This window comes from Arachis hypogaea, chromosome 15, assembly GCF_003086295.3.
Source record: "Arachis hypogaea cultivar Tifrunner chromosome 15, arahy.Tifrunner.gnm2.J5K5, whole genome shotgun sequence".
NCBI classification, from domain to species: Eukaryota; Viridiplantae; Streptophyta; class Magnoliopsida; order Fabales; family Fabaceae; genus Arachis; species Arachis hypogaea.
Genome location: NC_092050.1, coordinates 66,513,355 through 66,533,449, shown reverse-complemented (window position 1 = coordinate 66,533,449; position 20,095 = coordinate 66,513,355). Strand labels below are relative to the sequence as shown.

The 20,095-nt window shown below is 33.0% G+C and overlaps 1 protein-coding gene across 4 annotated transcripts; it reads right to left on the bottom strand.

Annotated features, from left to right (window-relative positions):
* Positions 1–316: 316 nt before the first annotated feature.
* Positions 317–7,707, bottom strand: LOC112750351 (uncharacterized). 4 transcript variants are annotated; one of them, XM_072216327.1, is made up of 17 exons: positions 7,357–7,707; positions 6,761–7,108; positions 6,590–6,649; positions 5,908–6,130; positions 5,345–5,457; positions 5,132–5,168; positions 4,900–4,993; positions 4,769–4,822; positions 3,695–3,822; positions 3,205–3,435; positions 2,864–2,991; positions 2,641–2,754; positions 2,302–2,474; positions 1,567–1,693; positions 1,315–1,386; positions 976–1,047; positions 317–791 (listed from the first exon to the last, which is right to left on the bottom strand). In XM_072216327.1, exons 2-4 carry the CDS (start codon positions 7,021–7,023, stop codon positions 6,085–6,087), a joined length of 369 nt encoding a protein of 122 aa, XP_072072428.1. In that variant the 5' UTR covers positions 7,024–7,108; positions 7,357–7,707; the 3' UTR covers positions 317–791; positions 976–1,047; positions 1,315–1,386; positions 1,567–1,693; positions 2,302–2,474; positions 2,641–2,754; positions 2,864–2,991; positions 3,205–3,435; positions 3,695–3,822; positions 4,769–4,822; positions 4,900–4,993; positions 5,132–5,168; positions 5,345–5,457; positions 5,908–6,084. The 4 variants fall into 4 exon arrangements, 2 of the variants coding, with proteins under 2 accessions (XP_072072428.1, XP_072072427.1); XM_072216326.1 differs by lacking the exon at positions 5,345–5,457 and having other exon boundaries at positions 7,357–7,680; XR_011871983.1 differs by lacking the exons at positions 317–791; positions 1,567–1,693; positions 2,302–2,474; ... (10 more) ...; positions 6,761–7,108; positions 7,357–7,707 and adding an exon at positions 1,469–1,559 and having other exon boundaries at positions 937–1,047.
* Between the last annotated feature and the right edge of the window lie 12,388 nt (positions 7,708–20,095).

The window sequence follows — 20,095 nt, the reverse complement described above, 5'->3', positions numbered from 1 at the left end:
CATTTCCCAAAGGCGACGAACTTTCCGACGGATTTTCCGTCTGTAATTACAGACGGATTTTCCGACAGATTTTTCGTCTGTAATTTGAACTTTGGAAAATCATCTCACACTCTGATTACAGACAGAAAATCCGTCTGTAAATCCGTCAGTAAGATAAAATATATTTTTTTATTTTTCTAATTACAAAATAAACTTATTTTCATACAAAATAAATATAAATTTAATACAAATTTTTATCTAATTTGTATTCAAATATTTATAATATTTCAAAAAATAAACAAATTCATTGTATTATCAAACTAAAAGAAAAATACTATAAACAAACAAGTCAATATAATTCAAAACATAAACAAAGTGTATTGATACACCAACTATAATAATAAGTAATAACCATATATCAACAAAGTGTATTGATACATGAACTATAATTCAAAATATAAACTTTGTATTCAAAACATCTTTCTGAAATCCCATGTCCAGTAAATGATCAGCTTCATCGAGCACCCACACTTTCACACCCATCAGCCGAGTTGCAAAGCCAGCAGTATTCTCCACATGATCTCTAAGCCTTCCAGGTGTAGCAACAAGGATCTGTACTGTATAGCAAGTCTTGTCCCTCCAATTACAACCTGAACACCAATGGTAGGATGATACTTAAGCAATTCAGCAGCTTCTGTAGTCGCTTGACTTGCAAGCTCTCGAGTTGGACATATGACAATCACATGAATTGGTGGCCGCCTATGATCACGTTCAGTTGGTGGTGAATTTGCAACAACTTCAATTGATGGAAGCTGAAATAAAAAAAATGAAAAAATAAGTTTAGTCAAAATCACCATTCATCACTTACTACAGGTAGAATAAAGAAAACAAAGAAAAGAAGCCAATAATACAAACTTAGTATTCACAACCAAAAAGTGAAACCCAATAAGTATATATTGAGTAGCTAGCTGTACAAGTGACAAGTCTACAACTTACGTGAAAACATTTCACATCCATTGTTAGTAAAATTGCATCTACTGATATTCAAGTTCGAGAGGGCTGGAAGCTCTGGCAGAAAACAATCAATCACAATATTAACTTGTTGCTTGAATGGTTCATTAGTTAATTTTAAATCCAACAAAGGAAGTTCTCTAAAAACTAAAAAGTAACGTAAGTTGGTTCAACCTGAAACCTTCAATTTTTAAATGAATAAGAAGATACACTTAAAGCTCTTTGGCATAGATATTATCAAGATAAACTTATTCCCCCCCCCCACACACACAAAAAATAAATAAATAAATAAATAAATAAATAAGGTCTGTGAAGTGATTCAACCTGCAAGAGTATCCAAGCATGCAGCTGTTACAAAGCAGCCTTCCAAATTTAACAGAGCAAGATTTTGTAGCCCTGAAATAAGGCAAGAAAAGAAGATGAGCATGAAATTATGAAATTCATTTTCTCTTAAATTGTTAATCAGAAACACTCATACACAAGACATTTGGATGCCATTAACACAATATCAGTGCATTGTAGAAACAAAGATAGTGGCTATATGTTGGAACAGTTCTACAATGCAATGCCCAATACCTTTAAGAAAATGGATGCCAATATCTGTGACTTTACTAGAAAACGGTGACCATGCAGCCAAATGGATTCCTTTCTGCTTGCAAAATTCTCTGAGTTTCCCTTGTTGCCATGATGAGCTCATTTCCACCTAAAGTTAAAATTGAATATAGCCACATCATTATTGTCAAAATGAAAAAAAAAAAGAAATTATTCAATTTAAAATTGTGTGTTCTAATGTGTCTAAATTTTTAACTATTTGACACAAATAATCAAATATAAATGGTGGGCTCTACTCCTTTACCCCTCATCTTTTAAACAAATTAGACACAAATTTTATAGACACCATAAAATTTTTTATTTAAAATATGTATATTTATTTGATAAATTTAATCCCTTTTGGCAAGTGTTGCTATTGAATTTTCTTACTTGATTGACAACAGGAGGAATAGTTGCATTTTCTAAGAGCTGTGTGAGTTTTTTATGCCAAAGTTGCTTACACCAATGAATTTGGCTAAGCCTAATCTTTGACACTCTTCCATGGCTTCCCATGTTCCTTCTATGTCAAAGGGAAGCAAATCATCCTTTCCTATTTCAAGAACTCTATCAACTTCAGGTTTCAACCTCACTGGCATATGAATCAAGTAAAGGTCTAAATAGTCCAACCCAAGTTTCCTAATCAATTTGAAGAGCAACTATACATTGGTGAGATTATATACTATATGATATTTTTTTTTCTTTTTCAATTACTTTACATACTTGAGTGTGGTCTTGAGAGCTGGAAGGACAAGGTCATGGTGATCATTGTTGCACCAAAGTTTGGAAGTGATGAAGGCTTCATGGCGGCTGTTTATGATTCCAAGCTCTAAGGCCTTATCAGGCTACAAGCAAGCAGAAGGCAACAGACTAATTTGGCGAAAGATACATTCCCTCTGCATATTGATAATTCATTATTAGTGCAATTTGTATCTATACAAACTAATTTAATATAAAATTGTGTGGCATAACTATACTAATTCTGAAATTTCAAGGACTGTGTAAATATAATAAATAGAAAAAACCGCATGTGCAACCCACATAGATATAGGAAAGGTATACCTGAGATTGAATAAATTCAATAATCTCTAGCAGCCTTGCTGATTGCTAAGAGTTAATCCCAGTAGAAGTTCTTTCTATTGTTGGTAGTCTGTTTAAAATTATTTCAAGATAAATCTACCAAAATAATGAACAAGAATAATAGTAAGTTGACCAGCATCTAGATATATTCAGCCCAGCATTATGCACGAAAGGGGAAAAGGAACTAAAATAAAACATGTTGAACCTTAGTTGTATATGAGCCATCCAATTCAAGCATTGAACCCACTACTGCCACTGCATCTTTATTAACACCTTTGATCTGAATATATATGGGCCAAGGATATCTTGTAGATGATCAACCTCAATTAGAATCTACATGACAAAATGGGACAAGAATTTTAATAGCAAGTTAAACTAATTAACAAAAATAAGCCTAGAGATGATCTTGACAAGTGAACATCCTTTTGTGCAATAATATAATGATATATCTTACTGCACAGAAGTACTCCGATCAGGAGAGTTTTACAACCAAAAAGATACCACTTATTAAATAATGAAAATAATAGCTTGAAAGGTATACTTTACCACCGATAAGGAAATCAAGCAACCATTCGTAATACATGGAAACACTTAATTGGTCTCATCATATCCGATACACTTAATTCAAGACGTAGCCGATACACTTAATTGGTCTCATCATATCCGATACACTTAATTGATCCATTGTAAGCAAGAACAAGATTAACAGCTCCTTCACCCCTGTAAACCCAGTTAGCTGCATCTTCTTCCCTTAGAGTTTGCTCCATCAGTTTTCACCTGAAAAAATACTCTCATTTTTAGTTCAGGCATTTTATCAAACATCAAGAAGACACCCAATGAAAAGCTTCAAAAAAACCAAACTTGAGTTCAATTTGAAGAAGAAAACTTGTGAAAAAACAAAACGGTACCTCTGATTTATCATAGTCTGCATGTATTTAAGGACAAGGTATAATATATGTAGCTATAGTAATATAAGAATCTAATAAGCAAATAAAAACTTTAAGAAACTCATCAGTCATCATCATGATATATATACCTTTAATAGTTGAAATTGGTTCGATGGAGAGAGTTTCATAAAAAGGAAGTGAAGGGTAACACTCCATGTTTTGTATTGAAAACTCGTGTGCCCAACATTCCAGTGGTGGATATTTGTTACTGTTTCCCCTGAAATATAGATTGAACATAAATAAATGCAGCACAGTGGCAAATAATTCACCAAAAAAAAAAAGTATATATAGAGTATTGTAACAATTTAATCTAATTAGATTACCTGGAATAATAGTAATAATCATAATCATATAAGAAAAATTGAATGGGAAGTGGGAAAGGATATTCATCTATTTGTTGAGGGTTGAAGAAGTAGTTGCAACAAGCCATGGAGATGATGATGATGAGTGATGAGGGAGAGAATTGATGAAGCGAGGGATATAGTAAGTGAGTGAGGGATACGAAGAGAAGTTGGCAATATATATATGGATAATGATGAAAAGAGACAAATCCATACACATTTATGGATGTGGAGATAATTACAACACAGCTCACATCAACACCTTACATGCATGTATTAAAACTAGCTGATTAGACACTTGTTAATTAGCAAACTCTTAGAATAATATCCATGTCTTAAAAGTACCATTTTTTCCCCTAATTACTTGATATAAATAGAACCTAACTTTATAGTTCCTATCCTCAATTACTGATAGAAAGCTTAATGATTGTATCTATTAAACACTTTTTTTCTTGTTAGTGATAACACAAGTAATACACAGCATTACACAAGCGTAAATGGAAGAAAGAAAGAAAGGAAAATTACATATGGCATCTTTTTCTGGCCAGCTAATTATCAAAGACTCCTTTCTCTTAGATTCCATAACTCCACAACTATTAGACCATAACTCCATAACTCCACAATTGCATCTAACCCTCCACAACTATTAGACCATTACTCCATACTAAATTATTTTGGTAACTCATAAGTGAAAATTTATATTCAAATAAGAGTAATAATAATGACACAGACATTATATTTAAGAATTTTGTTAAAATTAATTTTTATATGTTAAAATATGCATTTACAAGTAAATAGTAAAGTATATTTAGATCATTTTACCTGCAAAAGAACCTTTTAATTTAGGAAGTAACTTATCCAATAGAACCATTTTACCTACAAAAGAAATATTTAGAAACATTTGACAATGTCAAGTCATTAAATGATCAGTCTACAAAGAACTTCCATTTCACCTGATATTTGGAACCATTCATCAAAAGTTTCAGCAGAGCTAAAAATTTCAGGCAGAAGAAAATTGAGAAGGGCCCAGAGTTCATGAAGATTGTTCTGCAATCACAAAATAAGAAACCACAGTAAATATCCAACTTTGTTAGATGATGCATGTTACGAGGGAAAGTGAACTAGAATAAGAGTTTTAAAAGTATGTCTTCAAGACTTGGGAGAGACAAGGAGGGCCAGCTTTACCTGGGAACTAATAAAATTCAGTGTACCCTGGCATGCTCTGCAACATTCACAATCTCAATTACTATTAACATAATCTCATAATTAGCATTTTTATATTATATGACACTATCTCATTTTACAATTTACATTATACAATACATTTTTAAAGAACCTCACCTCCCAAAGAACATGTAAATTGTAAAGAAACATCTAGTTAGACACAAAAAACCTCACCTCCCATGTCGCTAGACCCTTCATGTAGCCAGGAAGACATTCAAATTCAGTTTCCAATATCTTTATAAGAGAGCTGGAAGGTTCAGGTGACTCTAAATTCTCCTTGTTTGCCTCTAAATTTAGTTTAAAAATAATACATAAAAAAAAATCTCTTTTGCTGCAGATAAATCCAAATTGTCAACTTCATAGTTAGCTACAGAATAGGTTTATTACTTAGTTCTAATTGCATAGCAGCATAAGTGAGGTACTTCATCACATGTCTTTTGCTCTTAAACACAAATTAGTTATACTCTCACACATGGAGACTCCTCTCATGTATATGTATCTCAAAAAGCAAATAGCTAACTGTTGGAGAAATATCAAATAATTTGGAATTTCCCTAAAAGGACAAGAAAAGAAATGGAGAAGGCAATAGTTGTTTGTATCTAATCAAAGATCATGAAAATTTCAAGATATCATCTTATGTTCAGTTGAAAATATAGAGACAAAGATTAAGAAGATTGAAGCTGGCATAGCAAACATAATAGGGATAACATCAGATTGAGCAGTCATCTTTTATTTACCATATAAACTGAGGTCCGATCTGCGAGAGGGCGGTTTTCCATCCAGCTGCCCACATCTGTGGCCCCTCCACAGCAATTGCAAATGGTGTGAGAATTACCAATGACAACATAGATAAACAAGCGTAGTAATTCATTCCGCTGACAGAATTTCCCTTCATTCCCTTCTTTGAAAAGATATTACGGAAAACAAATGCCAAATTTGATATCATAGCCCCCATAAAACCTGTAATAAAAAGGTCAAGAAATCCAAGTTAGAAGGACGAAAAATTACTACTAGTCGGTAACTTATGAGAAATACATTCATGACAACATCCTCTAGAGGCATATGCACTCAAATATATAATAGCACATGTAAATTATGTTAATAGGAATACAAGAATACTATTAATCCCTTTCTTGGATATGTTAATAGGATAATCCTGCGATGTTTCCTTCTGGCCAGTGGATACCAAGTATGAGGGGAGCTAAAACAACCAAAAATCAATCATGAGGCTTCAGAACCATAAAATGATAAAATCAATATCAATGCCAGTGCAGCTTTTAACTTAATTATCAAATGATAAATAGCAATTAAGAATTTCAGTAACGAATACAAAAGAGCATTATCACAAACAGGTTCCGTGCAAAGTTCCGAAACTAATGTAAAGAGAGCAGATTGAAAAGCAATGCAATGTAAGCTTACGTCAAGTCAGTGAAATCATTTCTGATGGCACCATGAGTAGAGCAAGTCCCCTCAAACGATCTACAAGAACAAATAGCCACAAATAAAACAAAATCGATTCAGTGAGAATAAACTCCAATGTCAGCAAATTAGTTGAAACAAACAAAAACCCATCAACAGTACTTCACTTACTTCTCCACATTAGCAACTGTAACACCCTCCAGAACCTCCCTAACACTGAGCTTATGAGATGTGGAATCAGTATCTGAAGCAACTACACCACATTCAGCAACACTCTGAACCCTCTCTGTTACTGATGCTTCAGGGTCAGCGCCATCATCATCAATCTCACCCTCCTCCAACTCTCCTTCCTCTTTATCATCATCCACAATCACCACCTCGCTTGCATTCTCCTTAACACCAGCAGACCCAGAAGATGATTGATTGGAAGACATGGCAGCACTGGCATTAACATTTGCATTCGAATCAACTAAACAGATGCTATTTCATATATTCTTCCCCGGTGGATATTCAACAACTCTGTCAATCAACAATTATATAATAAAGTTATACACTAGTATCACATGAATCACATGAATCACAGAAAATATTGCATTTAGGTCAAAAAAGCTTCCGAATGCAGAAAAAATTCATCAAAATCAGAGTAAACCCATAGATTCACGAAGCACAAAAGCAGAGTATGATAAACCTAGCTAAAACTGGCGCAGAAAAATTGAGCCCTAAGGTTTATCACGAAGAACAGAATCACAAAATCAGGATATATATACCTGAAATTCGTGATGGTTACGAGAAGAACCGAGAGAGCGAGTTGTTGAGATTAGATGGAAGAGGCGCCAGAGGGAGCAGACGCGATGAGAGCGGCGGCGGAGAGAGCTCTGCGACGATGGGAGTAGACGCGACGAGAGCGGCGACAGAGGGAGCTCGTGTGACGCAAGGGATGACAGAGAGATCGTGCGATGCCAGCGGCGGCGGAACCGGCAGCGGCGGAAGCAGCTCGTGCGATGGAGAGAAGAAGCAACTGTACGACGGAGAGAGGAAGAAGCACATAAAGGTAGGTAGGAGTTGGCAGCTGTTTATTTGTGAATGGATTTCGGGAGAGAGGGGATAGATTAGGTCACAGTTAAAATTTTCAGACGGAAATTTTTAAATTACAGACGGATTTTCTGTCTGTAATAATTTAATAAAACGCAGCATTCTGTCTATTTAATTACAGACGGATTTTCCGTCTGTAACTATTTCTCACGAAAAAAATTAATTTTTCCGACGGAATTATCGACGGATTCTCTTTTCTGTCTGTAATTTATGCTAATTCATTTTTTTTGTTTTCCGACAAAAAATCCCTCTGAAATTCCCTCTGTATTTCAGCGGGATAAAATCCGTCGGAAATATCCGTCTGTAATAACTAGTTTTCTAGTAGTGTGACGAAATCCAATGCTAAATACATTCTACTCCTTTCCTCGTGCAGCTGTAATTTATTTTACCAAACGTTAACACATGTATTAGTGTAATTAAAAAGCGAAACTGTTTATGTTAAAATTTACCTTTGGAGGGATCACAGGGGTAAATTCTTGTTGCACATCCATCCATTGCATAACCCATACAGCTGAATCATTGCTGTATGAAAACGTATCATGCAATACAACATAAAGAAGTCAAAAACACAATATATATATATATATTAAACTAAATAACCAACAATTTGAATAATTACCTATTTGTGCACCTAGGAATACCTATTGCATTACCGACTTCCCAACCCGTGAAACTCACTATGTCTTGTATACCACATTTTACGTACTTCTCTGATGATATTATTTCAGAAAGAGCCACTCCCTGTAATAAAAGTGTGCTTTACTTGTTGAAGTAATGATACTATTAACTCTATTTCTATAATAGGAGTACTTACTATATTTCTAATATGATGCTTGCATGGTTCATCATCTTCAACCTTACAGTGAGAGTCTAAGTGATAAAGTATTTTGTCAGGAATGCTCATTACCATCAGATACCAGTGATCATTCTCCTTGATTGGGACATATATCTGTATCACAAATAGGATGTAAAATGTATTAGTCATAGTTTGAGTACTTTTTAGTATAATAAAATTACTCCAATAATTATCTTAAACGTACGAATTGAAGGTCTCGGGTTGGTGGCATATAATGGGCATATTTTTCCAGTAGGTCATGATCCTCCATATGTAACGACATGTCATCCTAGAAATGTTTGAGGACAATGGTTATTTATTTTAATTAGTTAAAAGAAAAAAAAAAAGCAAGATTTTGATTTACCGCAAATGATGGGGGAAGGGACCAAACATTTTTTAATTTGGTCATGGTAATATTTGATGTTATCTTCAATGCCATCAGCTTTATTACCAGTTCAGATACTTGCTTGCCAGGTACGAGACAAAACAGATCTCCTCTAGTTGCAATTGTATCGTGGATATGAACCAAATCCTCACTAACACAAAGCCAACACGTTAGCCACAGAGAAAATTAAAATTTAAAATAAAAGAAAAAAAAATCCTCACGCTATGTCAATATCAGCATTAAAGATGTACATAGCCATGTTGACTAAATCCTCACTCAATCTCATGTCTTGTGGTGGTTTGAATGAACAGTTAAGATTCTGCACAAAACGTAAAGGTTATCCACAATATACGTATTTGAATACTATGCCACTAAATTTTTTTATATAATTCAATTACCTTTGGGATAGAAGTGTTCTTGAAAGCCATCTTTTTTGGTTCCGCAGTGGTCGTTAACCGTGCTTTGTCTATGGTGAAAGTTAAAGGCCCTTTGCGTACTCTAGTTTCCGCCATCTTGCTTGATAGTTGACCCTTGTGCTCAATTTTTGGCATTTTAGCTGGTCGTGCAATTGCCATATTTTGGATAGATGGTGGATTATTGAATCTTGCCAATTTGTCCTTTTGCCTTAGAAACGTACTCGGAAGTTCTTGCACAGTTTTATTAGTATTGCTATTTCTTTGAATACCGAATCTTGACTTTGGCTTCGACTTTTCTTCTCCATCCAGACATGTTTGCGTGCCTTTGTAGAACGATGGTGGCATATTGTGCAAAATCTCAACGTCCTTATTCTCGTCGGATAAATCCGTAAACACACAATTTTCGGAGTTTACTTCCGACGGGCTAGAGTTTTTCTTCGTTACATCATCACAAGTTTTATTCTTCATCTCATGTAGGTCCGTATTGTCGAATTTCTCATGCTTCTCATCAGTTTTGTATTGAAGGGCGGTTAATTTATCAAGTGACTTCTTCGCCATCCACATTGCCTTCTCCATCTCATCAACTCTCTTGGATAAAGACTACATTATAAAACTGAAAATTAGCATTGGTATATATAAATAACATTGCAATATTATCATGAGTTGGATATATTACCTCTATGGCATGTAGTATTTGTTTCAACGGAGAATTTTCAATAATTTCCATGGAACAAGATCCAATGTGATCGTCTATTACCTTTTCTTCCATTGCTCTATAAAATTGTAATTTAAGTTTTAGTAGAGATAGTTAATAGTATTCTATGCCTGAGCGTTTATATATAGGAATAAGATTATGTTTCACACAACTAATTCTCTTTTAAAATTTAAATTTAAATATTAAAAATCAAAATTAGTCAATATGCTTTAAATTAAAAGAAAAATATATCCAAAATTAAAATAATTTCCACGGCATAAATTACCCAGCCTAAACTCTTGTATTAAATTAATAATAATTTTTTTAATACTAATATTAGCTTTTTGAAAAAGATAATATTAGACTTTTTTATGTAATCTTATTATTCTTAACTTCTTATCTTCTTACTCTAATTAGATAGCCTTTTTTTAAAAAAAATTATAAAAATAAAATATCTTAAAATTCGTATTATTTTTATCTTATCTTATCTTTTATAACCGAATTCGCTATATATTCATCTTAAGGAATATGGTACCGTACAAGACAAAATACTATCTGAGTGAGTAGTAGAAGATGGCTCCAATAAAAAATACACAGTTCAATGGGATGTTTAACGATATAACAAAAAGAATAGAAAATTTAGAATCGGTCATTCATGTTCTACACCAAAAAATTGATTTGATCATAGCACAACAGATAACTTCCACAAACAGTAGTTCGATGTTGGATCCTACTGTAGTTGTGCATTCTTCGGAAAGTGGAAAAACTAGTGATCTTACTAGTATCATGCTAATTCAACCCAAGAAGTTATTCCACTTGGATATTACTCGTGAAGCTACAACTCCACCTAATGGACAACCACATGTTAGAGTAGGAGCGGTACTACCAAAGGTAAACTTATTTTTTTCTTCTTTCGTTTATTTTTTTTTCCTTATTTTTTTATTGTTACCTTGAAATTATTTTTTTATGAGCAGTGGTGGACACTTATTGCATTTGAACCTACTGCTTCGATGATGTTAACCGATTCTCAAGCCGCTGTTGCAGCCTATATTTTTTCGGATACATTAGATCCGTACGTGTACTTATATGATTATGTGTATAATGTAATGGTGTAGAAATTCTATGATTCTCCCAACTAATCACTTTATGATTTTAGCAGTTCTGAAGAGTTGGTAATATCGGATGAAATAGGTTATAGAAGTACATTTAGATGTCTTGTACCGGAGAGACGTGTCGAATCACGAGTAAGTATAGAGATCAATGCATGTTACACAATTTCTTGTAATTATATTTTTAAGCCTCTATTTACATATAAACATGTTTTACAGTAAATTTTAACATATTGTAGGTTATAAATCTGGTAGCACTTATGATGACACGCGTATTTTGACGTAGGAATGAAGATCCAATTTGCTGGTTCATGCCTGAACATTTTGCAGTAAAGTTATCCCTATAATATCTCTAAATTATTAGTTATTTTTTTCTGTCTAATAATTTGAGTGGATATACTAATTTATAAGGAAGTTCTTTTTTCCTAGACTAAACCATGCTATGTACTCACACGAGTAAATTGTATAATTAAATTATCAATTCAAAAATAGTTGTTAAATTGAAGACATATTTTAATTCCACAATTTTTTTTATGCAGCGATATGCTTTAAGCGACAAATACACGCCGGTTGAGGTTATCTCTGATTTTCTTGTAGCATATGTTTCACTGAAAATTAGCCACGTCACTAGGGTACAAGTGACCAATTTGTTTCTCATTAATATGCTGTTAAATTTTTTTTGTTTTTATAATGGTTTAAGGTTTATCGTAGGTTTTTATCCCTATCTGCGAGGAACTACATTGGTATTTGGTCATTGTTGACTTTAAGAGTCGTCGTCTAATCATATTGGATTCACTGCCTTGTGTCGAAAAACATCAGCAACGCAAAAGGAACACAATTAAAGTGGTAATTATTTGTTCTAAACCAGTACTCAATCATCTAGAATCACTTAACAAATTAAACAACCATTTGTTGTAACTAGTACTCTTAGCCATTTTAAATCAATTACAATTCACTCTTCTTTTTTTTTTTGTCATGAATTCACTCTTGTACAGGCGACTTATTTAGAAGCGATGTTAGATGATCATATTTTTGATGATGATAAGTCTAAAGTTGTAGATTGCTCCACTTTTTGGCCTATGACACCTTCTGGCCTACCCACTCAAAAAAATAGATCGTAAGTCTAATATTATATATATTTTTTAAATATCATAAATCGTTCAATAGATTATATCTTATATGTATATAATAACTATTTGTTGAATGCTTTTTATCATAGAAATGATAGCGGAGTTTGGGTGACCAGTTGGATGAGAGAATGTACTTTAAAAGATGACTTCAATATTCAGGTCATATTTATAAGAAAGTATTTTTAAAATAATATTTCCAACAAACTTCTAATTAGAATTATATTGTTGGTGCTCTAAGCAGGTTAACGACTCCACACGAATGAGACTTGCCGTGGATCTGGTTTTAGAGGAGCACAACGATTTGTGTCTCGTAATACAAGAAAATGCTTGGCAATATAGGACCAGGGTGGAAGCAGAGCATGAAGACATTTGGGAATGAAGAATTATCTTTTTAGATAGTTTTAATATTTTCTTTAAAAGACAAAGTACTAAGCTATGTTTCACCAGTTATTTACACTAATTTATCCTTCTATGTTTTACAATTCTATATTACTAATTTCCTTTATATTATCGGTTACAAAAAATTAATTATTCACTCAACCACTATATATTTATATATTAATTGATAATTATTTTTATATATATTAATTTATACAATTTTTTTTAACTAAATAATTGATTACCAGTGTACCTTGGCTTGATTTAAAAAAAAAGGGAAATTCAAATCGCCAAGACTGATGGTAGACATGCTAAACAATTATTGATATTTTATAAATTTAATTGTGGTAAGGTCAGATTATATCTTGGGAGAATAAATAAGAATGTTCACGTTACATGCAATTATGCAAATGTGACCTACATTGTTCAAAAGTCAAAACTAACATGCTATAAAACAACAAGGAAAATGTTCTTATTTCTTCTTCCAAGACACTAATCCCAACCCTGAAAGACGCTTCACCATTACTTAACATCTTTTATAGAAGGTTGGGGGTAAGGAACAATGTGATAAAGGTTTTTTTAAACCTATACAAAAATTGTGCTTTTTGGCAATATTAATAACAATCATCAACACGCACAATGAAACACAGAATTTTCAAAGCATTTTGTTTTATTTGCAATTTTTTCTTACACCTGTTTCATTATGGGGGAATCCTCCATTAAGAGGAGATAGGTGGATTCTGTCCATGATGTTAATTTTAGGGGCATCAAGAATTGCCTTGGACAATTATCTGAATGAATTTAAATGGACTCTACAAAAAATATATTTCATGAAAACGGACATATGAAAACAAGATTTACAACTCTAAATCTCTAATGCTTTAAGATGGGGATACAAAATAGATGAGAAAAAAAAATCAAAAGTTAATGGACTTTCTTACTAAACTATATTTCCTGAAGAGTCAGGAAGTGAGTGTGACAACAGACAAACACAATGAAGCCCTCAAAATCTAAACATATGGATTCCATTTCACTAACATAAATAACAAGATAAGAAAACAAATCAGAACTTGAGCTGGATTGGACCTTTATTTAAAAAAAAGAAATATCAATATTTACATGAATCAAAACCCCCAAAAAAATATATTTACATGACATCATGAAATACAAAACATGACTAAACCCCACCCAAAAAATAAAAAATCTACAAGACAATATTATATACAACTTCTACAGCTTTGAGTGATTACCTTGATAGAATGGTTAGCTCTCTACATCATACACAATATTTGCATGCTCAATTGGTATACTAATAATATGTTAGGGAAACAAAACACCCAAAATAAAAAAAAGTGGGAAAAAAAGTGATACAACAGCGAGCCAATCAGAAACGGGGCACAATAGCAACATCCTGTGCTAAATTCTAATTACATCAATCAAACATAAGTTCTAAGCAGTCTTCTACATTACAGACTTCAGCAAGTTAAACCCATTACATCAACAACTTCGGTTTTTCTTTTTCATGTGCTAATAACTAAAACATAAACTCAAATCAAAAGCTAAAAAGTTTCATAGTAAATGTTCCACTTCTCTTTGTAATAAAAAGGAGAAATATTGAAGGCTTGATTGTTGATCCCCCACAGCAACCCAGAGTTTGAATGACCAGTTTCCTTTCTCAACACATTTGTTCCTACATAACATAGGATAATAAAAAATAATCGAAATTCAGAAGGCATTAACATGAAGCAGCAAAATACAAGTTTAATTCTTATCAAGTGACTAAAAACCACAACAAAACAAAAAAAAAGTAGGCAGTGCAATTCCCCCTTCTGCTTTGTTCCACCCATTCCTCTTCGCTGCCGTTGAGCTCGAAGATCCCGTCGTTGCCGGAGTGAAAGCTCCGCCGTTGCTGGGTCTATACAAGCAAGCAAGGAAAGAGAATATTATTCATCATGACTATACAATTATGTATATTATTCTACTAGTAAAATTGTTTAATTTAATTGAATAATAATGTAAAACCTTGTTACACTTTAATATAACAATGAAACTCTTAATTTATTTGTTTACTCTTTTCCTTTTGAGTATATTTTGGGGTCACAGGAGAGAGAATACAAGGATGCCCTTGAAGCTTTCAATGAGAAAAACAGGGAAAAGACTCAACTAGTTACAAAATTGATGGAGGTTAGAACTTCTATTTATATTTTCTACTATTGTAAAAAGGAATGAATATTTGTCACTAAGTAAAAGAAAACAGGATAATTTTCTACATATAATTTGATCTAACTAAGTAACTTACATTCTCATTTTTTTTTCTTTTTCTTTTTGGCCATACCAAATATAAGCATGCAAAGGGAGAAACAGATTATACCCAAAGAACGAGCAAACAAAAAAGTAATAGAAATTTGTTCACCTCAGCGGTGAAAATTAGCATCCATGTCCTCCCAGGGAATTCATTGCCAAGCAGGGTTTCAAGAAAGCCAGAAGGATCAATTCTTATCAAGGCTCTAAGTCTTTAACTGAAAAAAAAAAAAAAAAGAAATGACCCTACTTCCACTTCCACTTCCACTTCCACTTCACTCTTAGCATTGTGGTAACAAATTGAAAGGAAGAATGTTTATATGCACACACTTTTGTGTACCTTTCTTTTCAGAATGCCTTGGTGTGTTTGGATATATATAAACTTTAAGTTGCAATGCCTTATTCCAATTGCCGATTAACTATGATAGAAGACTGCAAGTTTAAGAGCACTCTGATGCCAATAGAAAGCAATAGTGGTTAGTAAGGGTGCAACTTGGAACAAGCACTTTGGAATGAGTTATTACCACTAGTTCTAAAGTTATAACTGTTACCAAGGTGCAACTTTATTTCCGTATAGTTTCTCTGATTCGCATCTAGCCGCTGAAATTCGTGACACAAAAAAGAAAGAAACAGCAGCCTCTAATAGCAATACCATAGAGTAACTCACTTGAAACATAAGAAGGTGGTAACCCACTTGAAAATTCATCAAAAAATTTCACATATCAATAGGAATACCATAGAGTAAAATCACATATCAACATAAAAATAAATATACTGGTCAACTGTGAATTGAAAAGGCATAATGATTACTAACCTCCAAGCGTTTAGGCAGAGTCCTGCGCGGCGGCGGCGGAAGCAGGGAGCGGCGGCGGACGCAGGGAGCGGCGACGGAAGCAGGGAGCGGCGGCGGAAGCAGGGAGCGGCGGCGGACGCAGGGAGCGGCGGGGGACGCAGGGAGCGGCGGCGGACGCAGGGATGAAACCTAAACGAACAGGAAGCAACATCAAGCACGCGAAAACAAAAAGGATACAGTGAAATTGAGAATAGTACGGTGAATGTGAGAGCTCACTGAGTGATGCGGCAAGAGAATTTTGCGTCCGGGCTATTGCAGCGAACTGAGATTGGAGGGCATAGCGATAGGGTTTGGTGAGAAAGGGGAGGGCAGAGTTAGGTTTCCAATCTCCTTTGAATCTGAAACTAAAAGAATAAGGGAAAAAATGTAAATATCAAAAGTTAAAGGGATTCAAATTTAATTAGCCAATTTTCCAAAAAAAAAAGGGGTATATTTTATAATTACTTTTATGATGGTTAATGATTAACCTACAATTTTGTAGGAGCATAGAATCCATGGCCTTTTATTATATATATAAATCTGTTCGTGTTTATTAAAATAATCTTATTTGCCTTGTGAAAGATTTTTTTAAAATCTTAAATTCTTGTTTCAGAAAATCAATACAAATAAAAAAAAAGCAACACAAAAAATCAAAACAAATCAAATTTCATTAAAAGCATAGATTCGTAACTAAAAAACGCGCTAACCACCTATCTTTTCCCAGCAAATCAGTAGTCTATTTAGCACCCCCTCTATTTCAATTGAAAAATTGAAAACCCATTATCTCTCTCAAACCATTCCTTCCACCGCCATTGAAAAAGAGAGACAAAAGAAGGATTGCTGCTCGTTCAGAAAGAAGGATCGTTACTGCTGTTGCTGGCAAGGTTGTTTGTTGCCGTGGCTATTTGTGATCTTTTTTTGCCGCTCGTTTCAACAAAATTACAGGTTCTCTTAATCGCTTCCCTTGCTTGTTGTTGTCGCTAATTGAACATGATTGTGATGGTATGTACGGTTCGCAACTTTTAGTATATGTATGGTATGTGTTGTGCCTAATTCAGTCTTTGTTCCTCTGTTTAGTTATGTGCCCTGCACATTTTTGTGAATCCAAAATATAAATAGAACCGTGTGAATTTTAGTATCTCTATTGTGTCCCAACTAAATTTTAGCTCATTTATAGGTCTCTAAACTTTATGGTAATTTTTCTGAAGAAAGTGGCAGAATGTAATTTTCCTGTGAGAGAGCAATTCAATAATTACATCTTATCTGGATATGTAGTACTACTACAACAACAAAAAAGCATTGTCCCACTAAGTCGGGTCGGCTACATAAATCAAACGATCCTATTGTGCTTTGTCATGTATCATGTCTATAGAGACACCGTTTACATGTAGATCTCATTTGAGCCTCTTTAGGTCTTCTTCTGCCTTTCACCTATTGTCTATCTTTTATATTGGGTGTTTTATTGGTCTTCTTCTCACATGTCCAAACCACCTGAGATACGATTCAACCATCTTTTTCATAATGGGTGTTACTCCAATTCTCTCCCTTATATCTTCGTTCTTTATTTTATCCAATCGCGTATGACCACTCATCCATTTCAACATCTTTATCTCTGCCACACTTAACTTATGTTTTTGCTCTCCTGTGGCCGTCCAACACTTCATACCATAAAGCATAGCCGGTCTTATAGCAGTGCCATAGAATTTACCTTTAAGTTTTAAAGGCACTTTTTTGTCGCATATAAAACCAGATGCACTCTGCCATTTTGACCAACCTGCTTCGATCCTATGATTTACATCCTGTTCAATCTCTCCATTATCATATATGATGCACTCAAGATACTTAAAACTTTTAACTTTTGGTAAGATGTTTTCTCTAATTTTCACCTCTATATTAGAGTTTTCTCTTCTCAGACTGAATTTACATTTCATATATTCTGTCTTGTTACGGCTTATACGTAGACCATACACTTCTAGAGCTTCTCTCCAAAAGTCCAACTTCTTATTTAAGTCTTCCCTTAATTCGATATTATCGGCAAAAAACATACATCATGACACAGACTCTTAGATGTGCTTTGTAAGTACTTTCAATATAAAAAGATATGGATTTAAGGATATGTAGTGCCTAGAAATTTACTATTCTTGATTAGTTGAAATTCTTATTTTTTAGATGAATGTTTTGACATAAAGTTTGCACATTTTTTATGTCGTTTATCATAATTTTAGTACCAAATGACCTCGGCATTAGGCCTGAAGCAAATACTTTAATTTCAAGCTTTATTCCATTAAAACGTGAAAAGTTTTTGCCAATACTAGCAATCACTATTTCTTTTTCATATAATTTAAGGACTTACTGGCATTATAACTCAATTTTATCAGAGTTTGATTTCTAAACAGCTCTATCTCGTGAAAAGTTTATGCCAATACTAGCAATCACTATTTCTTTTTCATATAATTTAAGAATTTGCTGGCATTATAACTCAATTTTGTCAGAGTTTAATTTTTAAACAGCTCTATCTCTAAAAAATTAATTCATTTTCACTAATGGTTAATGTTACGGATTCTACACCCAGAACGGTCACGGAATTCGGCTATTCGGGTTCGACCCATCCTGCCTATCTAAAAGGCCCAGAATCGGCCTAATAAAGGCTACTAACCAACTTTCAAATTCAAACATCTCATTTATCTTAGCCAAACAAGATAAGATAAGATAGCTACCATCACCTATAAATAGAAGACTCAGGTCCCTCCAAGTATTCACTTATTCCACACACCTTATACCTCTTAGATCCATTCTGACTTGAGCGTCAGAGTGTCTTTGCAGGTACCACCCCATCGCTCCAGTCCAACAATCCAGCATCCGCCTCGATTAGCAAGTTTCTCTTAACCTGTATCGAAGGCATCCAATACAGTTAAATTCATCTATAATTGCAAGTTATTATTATTATTATTATTATTATTATTATTATTATTATTATTATTTTTTAACTAAAGTAATTTGTTAAAGCAAAATCTTTGTTCTATTATGTTCTTTTCTTTTGAGTGTTGTATTTGGTTAGTTAGTCATCTCTTATTTTGATTTACCTTAGCTACATAAAAAAGCAGTTATAAAATTATAGAGGTCATAGAGGATAATTCATTTAATATATATATAAACTAACATAGGAAAAATAAAACATTATAATTAGAAAAAATGAAGGAAGAAAATAACAACTTAAAGTACTCAAAATTAAACGTCGTACTTTACATACTACCGGTACTCACAATCTTAGCAAGCATTACTAACGAGGCTTTTGATGGTTTTTAATACTGTGGCGAGCTTCTATGCACTAAATAAAGCTTATGTGCACTAGAGTTTGATTTGCTGTCTACTTTGTATTTACTTGTTTATTTATTTATTTATTTTTGTCTCAATAGTCAAATTTTGGAGCTCTCTGCACTTCTCCTAAACGACAGAACATGTCTCAGTATAATCTAAGGTATTATTAATTATATTCCAAGTGTTATGAGTTATTTGTGTCTTATTTATGTGTATTTTTGTTCTGAGTTTTTCATTAAATTGCTACAAGTGTTAATGTATTTTTTTTGTGACTACAAGTGTTAATGTGTATAAATTATAATAACTCACATAAAATAATAAAAAAAAATAAATATGTAAGGACAATGTTATAGAGTTATAAATATTATTATTTTTAGCTAATAATAATTTATATTCATATTTATAAAAGTTTTGTACACAAAAAATATATAGTTTGTACCTATATTTATAAGAATTTGTATATATAAATTAATACTCTCACATTTTTTCAAAATTTCTATATGCAAATTGGTTAAATTTATTTGTTAAAAATAATTTAGTATTTGTGCTGATTAAATAAGGGCTAAAAATACTAAAAATTTCTAACACTCAAGAATTTTTTAATATTAAAAATTCTTGAAAACCAATAATTTTTAATATTTTTTACCATTATTTAGCCAGTACAAATATTAAATTATCTTTTTATTAATTTATGTGTGTAAATTCTAAAAAATATGGATGTAAATTGTATTGATTAATGCAGTATGAAGTGTTATATGTTATTTTGAAATGATCATGTTTTATGAAATTAATTATTCCTGTGTCCCAATTTGATCATCAATTTGTTGGAGTGGAGATTTGGTTAAGTTAGGTAGAAAATTTGATTGAACTCTTCTTTCTTCCTTGGTGATAGAGACTTGATTAAATGGACGAGATAATGCATCTTTATATGTGTAGTTTGCTTCCATTTAAAGTTGTTCTATATGGCTACCCTATTTGACAATGTAATATATAAAGGAGGTAGCAAAATAATTTTT

Excerpts from the sequence above, each read along its gene's own strand:
- LOC112750351 (XM_072216327.1), bottom strand. The coding sequence starts at position 7,023 with ATGTCTTCCAATCAATCATCTTCTGGGTCTGCTGGTGTTAAGGAGAAT. Across the intron at positions 6,650-6,760 it reads ACAGTTGCTAATGTGGAGAA|ATCGTTTGAGGGGACTTGCT; the intron begins GTAAGTGAAGTA and ends TTGTTCTTGTAG. Across the intron at positions 6,131-6,589 it reads AATGATTTCACTGACTTGAC|GTTTTATGGGGGCTATGATA; the intron begins GTAAGCTTACAT and ends TTTTTATTACAG.